The sequence below is a fragment of the Poromitra crassiceps genome (genome assembly GCF_964638095.1).
Source record: "Poromitra crassiceps genome assembly, chromosome: 11".
In the NCBI taxonomy this organism is placed as follows: domain Eukaryota; kingdom Metazoa; phylum Chordata; class Actinopteri; order Beryciformes; family Melamphaidae; genus Poromitra; species Poromitra crassiceps.
In genome coordinates this window covers 25938270-25945769 of record NC_139643.1, presented here as the reverse complement: position 1 = coordinate 25945769, position 7500 = coordinate 25938270, and the positions used below count along the sequence as shown (strand labels likewise).

Sequence of the window (7500 nt, the reverse complement as noted above, 5' to 3'; positions counted from 1 at the left end):
TCTCTCAACCACAGGAAAGCCAGGCAAAACAAAAAATTACACCCAGCTGTAAAACATTAATCTGTTAATGTGTAATTGCTTCATTCAACAGCCAATCAGAAACAATCCTCCAACAACAGGTAGCTCTGTGGGTTTGTCTGTGTGGCTGAGTGGTCAGTGCAGTCGTCTGTGTTCTGGTAGACCAGGGGTCAAAACCTGCTATGGGGACCCTCCTTTGCAGTTAGTTTATTGAAGAACATTTATTTTAAGACTTTAATATCTTCAATTATTTAGAAGTGTAATAAAAACAAAAAACATTGGTTGTTACTGTATGCCTATTGCCACTTTTATTTAAATACAAATATTTTTACCACCCAAGGATTTGTGCACATCCAAGCCTTACCTCAGTAGGCAGCTGACAGTGTGCCACCAAGGCACTGCCACTGCTGCTGTTTCTCCTCTGTAGTTGGGCAATTTGAGCAATTAATCACCAGAAATAGCTGTAATACATTATATTTATTATATATATATTTTTTAGCCTGGCTAAGACGTATTGCATCATGTAAGACTTATTGCATCATGGGGAAACTGAACATTTAGAAAGATGAAAAAACTGCAGCAAAATGAATTAAGAATCATAATCAATTCTGCTGCAGTTTTTTTTATCCGTTCATAAACATGAAATTTGTAAAAGATAAAATAAAAAAATGAGCTGCTCAGTTGATCACAGAAGACATTAATTCATCAGAATATGCAAAGAGAAAGCTTGACTGAGAATTTTATTGTTTCAGGATATGCATTTACATGCACATAATAAAGAAAAAAAAACATTTTCAAAATACCATAAGCTCCTTTTGAACAAGTTAGAAAATAGACTTGGCACTAGTCTTCAAATAATATACAAAAAATAAACGGGCATTTTCAACAGAAGGAACAAAAAACAGGGTGGGAATTAAGAGTGTTTAGTCAGATTTGCTGATGAACGAGATCGGTGTACGCTCTCAGGTACTCACGAGGCGGTGCGCCACTTTGGATAAAAAGTTTTTTTTGTGTGTGAATAGGAGCCCTCACTAGCTGTGTGATCACTGTAGATCGAGCATGGGGAAACTGGGCTTGAACAGTAAAAACGGCTCGACCTCTTTCCCTTCAGGAGGATTTGGCTACTACAGTGAGGCATTCAAAAAAGGTCATCCTAAAAAGACTTGAAACTCAAACGTTGGATTATGCGTTTAAAAGAAAGACTTGCTCGAAACGCAGGTTTAACCCAGTGTGGCGTATTGCCATGGCTTTGTACAGGCAACCAGGGAAGCCATGTTGTGAGCCTTCTGTTGTGGCTGTGAGTGGACCAAGTAGATTTAAAAAGCAGATCGTTCATCCAATGGGAGAAGGGCTGAGGTATCCCCTGCTCCATTAGTTCTGCTAACTGTAGCCTAAACCTTAGTAGCCTGAGTGCAGTCTTTGGTAGGCCAAAGCAGGTGGAGTGAGTGAGTGTTTAGCATCAGGCTTGATACCAAAAGCATTTCACGAGACAAACATCATTCATTCCCATGGCTTTTATGTTGATCATTTGAAGACACACAGGGGGAGGAAATGGGGGCGAAAAACTAAAGCATTTCCCTCAAAAGGCACTGCAAGACCAACAAATATATCAAATCAGTTGCATCCATCATTTGCGAGCTATTTAGAAAACCTTAATACGGTCAGAAATACAACCATCAACCAAAGCCTCCGAATCAAAAGATACGGTATATATACATTTCCCCGACAGTATTGAAAGTTGAAAACTTTCTCACCATCATTCATCCACTATAAAATGGTACATCGATGAAAATATGAATCAGCCTTAAAGAATACACTTGACACTTTGGCAAATGAGCTCTTTGATAAACCAGTTGTTCAACCAAAGGATTGGTGAGAATCTAGAGAATACATTTCACTACACGTGGGATTAAGCTGACATTTGGCATATCCACACCACAGTTGATCATAGAGCTTATTTGCTATAGTGTTGAGGTTTCCCTTTGATCGGACCCACCCGCCCCTGATGGGTTACTACTTGAGTCCTCATACAGAACACATGGTCTATGGGTCTAATGCCCATATAGAGAGGCAAAGTGACCGCCTACTTCCTGCTTCAGCACTGTACCAGAGATTTTCATCCGCCACTTATTTTCCCACAGACATTTAGTAAAATGCTTATAAAAATAGTTTTACTGGTTCAAACCAAACGTTACAGATATATTTAGAAACAGGAGAGATTGCATAACATTTCACTGGGACCAAAACGTTAAAAGAAATGCGGGTTTAAAGAAAATATTTTTTCTGTTTTTTTTTTGGTTTTGGTCCGAGTGAAATGTTCTATGGTCTCTCCCGATTATAGCGTTAGCTGAACCATTTGGTTCGACAAAGTAAAAGTATTTTATAAGGATTTTACGAAATGTCTATGGCGGATGAAAATCTCTGGTACAGTGGTGAAGCAGGAAGTGACGTTCCACTTTGCCTCTCTATTTACACTGGTGAAAAGAAAAGTGGCTTCCGAAAGAGCGCCAGCGGAAAGATTCAAAGATTGTGTCTGACAGCTATAATAGCGGTTTGCATCATGACACTGTTGTAAAATTGTAGAACTTGACTTGTTTCTCCATGACTAATGGTGCACTTCCATTTCTTATTTTGTCTGTACGTTTCATCTTACAAATGTTCCAAACAGGAGCGCTCTTGAACGCAGCACTGAGTCCTTCGCGAGTCCGACCCCTGTGGTCCTTTGCCACATGTCATCCCCTCTCTCTCCCCCCACCTTTCCCGTCTGCCTACTGTCCCATCAATAAAGGAAAAATGCCCCCAAAAATAATCTAAAAACTAAAAAGTTCTAAACGGATAACCAGTCTAGTGAAAACCAGGACCAACATTATGAATCGAGCCTTGCCTGGATAAACCATATTTAGACTTGAAGTAAAAAGTGGCCATTCTGTGTAAAATCAACAGCTAACCATCTAGTTGAATGAATGTGTGGAAGCTCAAAAATACATTCAATTTCATTTCTGTTAATAGACACATTTTTTTGATATTCCATAAAAAAAATGCAGTGGAAACTATTGGGTGCACAGATGCAAAGACAAATATAGAAGAACCATTCTTTTTTTAACCAGCGTTGGGCATGACTTCAGAAGACGTTTATGCAAGATCGCAACTATGCTTTGCTTGAGCTCATACGGTCACAATAGATAATCAAGTTCTCTTAGATGTATCATCAAATTTAAGGAGGAAGGGCTACGGTCTCATTTTGGCCTGAGGCCTGAGGCCTGGCGCCTGGTCAACCCAGCTTCCCACCAATTAGACCAAAAACACAAGTTTGGACCCAATAAAGGGCTTCGACACTCAAAACCAACTTTCCCAACATGGAAAATAAAAGTAAAAATACAGAAAGAAATAAGAAAAGAAAAAAATTGTCACATTTTAAACAAAAGAAATTTTCTTTTTTTTTATAGATGATCATGGAAAAATACAATTTGCTACTGACTGGTCCCTCTTAGGTTTAGACGTGCGACGGAAGGCTCGACGGTACTTCTGTGGTGTTTGCCATTACATGAAGGAGACACAGAGATAGGTGGTACAGCGGTGGACCACAGTAATGACATAGCCATCCCTGAATCTCACGCAAACCCCTAATTAAAGCAGATACTTGCAGAACAGAATAGGGCTAAGCAGTGTGATAGCAGCTCAGTTTTACTATTGGATCAAACATCTGACATTTTACTTACTCCTATCCAGCTTCATCAGTTCTGCTTTGTGTGTGGGAACTGCTTTGGGGTTGGTAATGGTATGGGAGTCAGACAATCATTCAGGTATTGATTAAAAAAACAGATTCTTATAACTCATTTTGGTGTCTCTGTGAGGGAACTTTGCAGATCATCATAATAGCTGGATAGGCTAACATAGCCGTCTGTAGTATCACACACCACCAATAATCCTGCTTTACACCCGTCCAAATACATTCAGCTCAACCTACTAGGCCGTGCTGCTCCAGGTGAAGTTTCAACCAATAGGCTGAGACTTCTAATCTTATCACACGACTGCTCGTCCAATCAATAAAGAGCAGAAAGAGCCAATCTGCATCACCGTTACTGGGCCTTTTTCTTTTCACCAATCTCTCTCCAACTTCATCCTCGACCCTCCCTGTCACTACGTCGACTTTGACATTCACATAAGATGTTTGCCTCCACAGCAGACAAAAATGATTAAAATCAAAATGAGACTTTTAGCCTCAACCACCACCAACTCTCAAAATACAAGAGGCGCTTCACTCCTAAGAGTGTGGCTAGCATAATGAGTTAAGGCTAACTGAGCTAGCCATGGTGACACAGCCAGCACCAGCAGGACTGAAGCACAGTTCCTTTAGATATCCGTCTGTATGCAGCGCCTCCTAGTGGGGCTTATAGGCTGTATGGTAGTGGCGTTATTGTTGGTCTCTTTTAGGTCCTCGTCCTGCTCTGGCTCCACAGAAACACAGTCTGCCTCTGCATCCATCACAGCAACACCTGCACCCTCCTCAGTGATGTAGAGAAACGTCCCTCCGCCGGCGCCCCCTTCTGGTGACGCGGCGCCGGGCGACGACGACATGCGGTGGGCGAAGGCAGGATGGCCGGTGTGAGAGGGCAAATGCTCCAGACGGTCGTGCTCCACCTCGGGCATGGGGGTGACGGTGGTGAGGGGATGAGGGTGGGGGTCTGCCAGGCCGGGGCAGGAGGGGGGAGGCGCCGGCTTGGAGGTTTCGGGGTCTGAGCAGCTGAACTCGGACGAGAAGTGGCTACAGTGCGAGTCGGCGACCGACGGCAGACTGCCGCTCAGGGAGGGCGAATCAAACTCGGAGGAGTTGGTGCTGCGCTGCTCCAGGAGCTGAGCGCCCATGTCTTCCCGCGACTCGTTAATTTTCATCTCCCCTTTGCTGCTGCCACTGGCGCTCTTCCACAGCTTCCCTTTGCTTTTCTTGCCGCCCGAAGAGGAGGAAGTCGATGCCTCCTGCGAGCAGCGGGACGAGGGGCAGCAGTGGTTGTCGTGGTGATGGCCAGAGCAGGACGCAGAGGGGCACGAGGCCCCGCCTCGGAGGCCCACGGTGCTGCCGCCGCTACACCCGGCTTCATCCAGGCTGCTGCTGGCGCTGCAGTGACGCACTTTCTCCTGTTTGGCCTCCACGTCTGCCTGCACCTCCAGGCTGTTGTCTCTGCAAGACGAATAAACCATGAATGACTCAATTAACTCAATGACAAAATCATTCCTGAATTGAAATCTTCCTTCCTCTACTGATCTCGTTTGATTGTTTCCATGTGGTCGTCTTAAACCCGTGTGCATGCAGGCAACTTCATGTGGGTTTTTGCCATGTAGCAAAAGCCACGACAAGTTGCTCCACAAAAGCTACTGTGAAAAGCCAGGACAGGGATCTTCATGCTTGTGCTACAAAGTATAGGATGCTTGGATTAGCTGACCTTTCCAGAGGCATGTAGGCGTTAAGGATGGATCCGGCCATGGCTTTGGTGCTGGCGTTGTCACTGATTGTCCCCAGGCTGACGGTGGCCGACTCTCCGCTCAGACTGCAGCGCTCCTTCTGCACGTCGGCCTGAACCTCCAACCTGGGGCACAGACAAACTAGGAACTTTAGTGTCCTACTACAGGATCATTCAACGCTGCACGAGTCACACTACATCTGTCTGAGCCTGACTTATCTAGTCAAGGAGGAGATGATTGCAGGTTATGGAAAGGTTTCCCAGACAGTCAAGTCATGAAAAGTCTCCATTAAGACTTTTTGAACAATTAATATCTCACAATATCCATCAATATCCTCTCAATACAGCAGCACTTCCTGATCTCTTACTTTGGAATATTTTAGCGGCAAAGCCAAATCTCAATCTCTTGCACACACAAGCATCAACATGTACTGTATGTAGTCTCATAAACACTTTTTTGAGTCACTTTTTGCTGGTCAAACGATCAATCACGGTCATGTTATACTTCTTTGATAACTGTCTTAAGGCTGCAATCTTCCCTACATCTTGTTATTAAACAGACATTTTTGATGCGATGTCTTTGATGCCATGTGTGACAAATCATAGTTCACACTTTGAAATAATTGCTACAATGTGCATCAGATTGGGTGTATTGGTCAGATGCAATAGAGAGAGACCATCCAGGTCAGATTGGGTGTATTGGTCAGATGCAATAGAGAGAGACCATCCAGGTCAGATTGGGTGTATTGGTCAGATACAATAGAGAGAGACCATACAGGTCCAGTCTGTTACAATAGAGAGAGACCATTCAGGTCCAGTCTGTTACCGGTTGTAGCAGCTGCCGGACAGGCTGCCGGTGATGCTGGCCCCGGCGAGGGCGGTGGTGCTGGCATTGTCGCTCAGGTTGTCCCGCTGGTTGGAGCTCATGCCACAGCGCTCCATGTGGCTGCCGCTGGCACTGCGGCTCAGGCCCGTCAGCCCGCCCACGCTCGCCCCGTCTCCCAGGCTGGGGTTGTTGAGGCGCGTCTCCGCCACAGAGGTGGTGTCTAGGGAGGACGGGGGACAAGAGAACGCTTTTGTGAATGTATCCATTTACAGCCGTGTTTGACTGACAAAACTACTTAAAGGTCCCATTTCATGTCAAACAAGTTTTCCTTGCTTCTTTTTAGCTTCTTTTTAGCTTCTTCCAGCTAAAAATGTTTTAAACAGCTAAAAAATACCATGAAAAGACCCATGAGACATGTTTTAAACAGCTAAAAATACCATGAAATTGGACCTTAAAGAACTGAAAAGAAACAAAATGGAAAGGTGGAATAAGAGGGAAATATGATGGGGAGAGAGAGCCAGATTCAGCAAGGAAATAAAAGGAGCAGGTGTAACCGAGTTGAATCAGTGCGGATTCCTCGTGAGTCCCGAGTGGTAGCGAGTGGATTGGTTAAACTCACTGCCCAGTATAAAGGCATGTTAATCAGCTCCGCCAAGGGAGCTAGCTCTCTTGGCGTTGCGGTTAACATGTCGGACTCCCAAGCCGAAGGTCGGCGGTTCGTACCCACGCCTGGACGACAAGCCCTTAACATGGGTTGCTGCAAGTACCACCTACACAATGCCATTACACAGACAACCCAAGATAAATGAAGGTTTTGGTCCTGGGTTTTGATTCATATTACATATGAACAGATATATCAAATTCAAACCGTTATATCAACGGCTTTATTGAAAGGAGTCTTAATATAGGCTTTCAAATTCATCCTGGAATAACACAGTGATGAATGCAGACGTGTAAATATTTGTCATCTTGTCTCACACCTCGTGTTCCTGGAAAGGTCAAAGTCTCTGCTGCCAGTTGGATGCATAATGATGATCCAGAGTGTTGACAGAAGCTGTGAGAAAGGCTGGATTAGGCTTAGCGGGTGAGAGTCTGGCTGCACGCGGCGTCGGCTTGGCCGTGACCAACACATGCCGACAGGAAAGACTGTGCTAGTCATTTCACACCGTATCACACCTCAAACACAACTGCCTTGGC

At 44.5% G+C, this 7500-nt stretch overlaps 1 protein-coding gene across 1 annotated transcript in view; it reads right to left on the bottom strand.

The window, feature by feature from the left end:
- Window positions 1-740: 740 nt before the first annotated feature.
- The window catches only part of LOC310785554 (E3 ubiquitin-protein ligase RNF19A-like), a 30422-nt gene continuing 23662 nt past the window's right edge, over window positions 741-7500 (bottom strand). Inside the window, exons 8-10 of the mRNA XM_083646672.1 lie at window positions 6304-6523; window positions 5460-5603; window positions 741-5197 (exon numbers count right to left, since the gene is read on the bottom strand). Of these exons, the coding sequence (XP_083502798.1) occupies window positions 4372-5197; window positions 5460-5603; window positions 6304-6523 (1190 nt within the window). The 3' untranslated portion in view covers window positions 741-4371. The remainder of the gene's footprint in view (window positions 5198-5459; window positions 5604-6303; window positions 6524-7500) is intronic.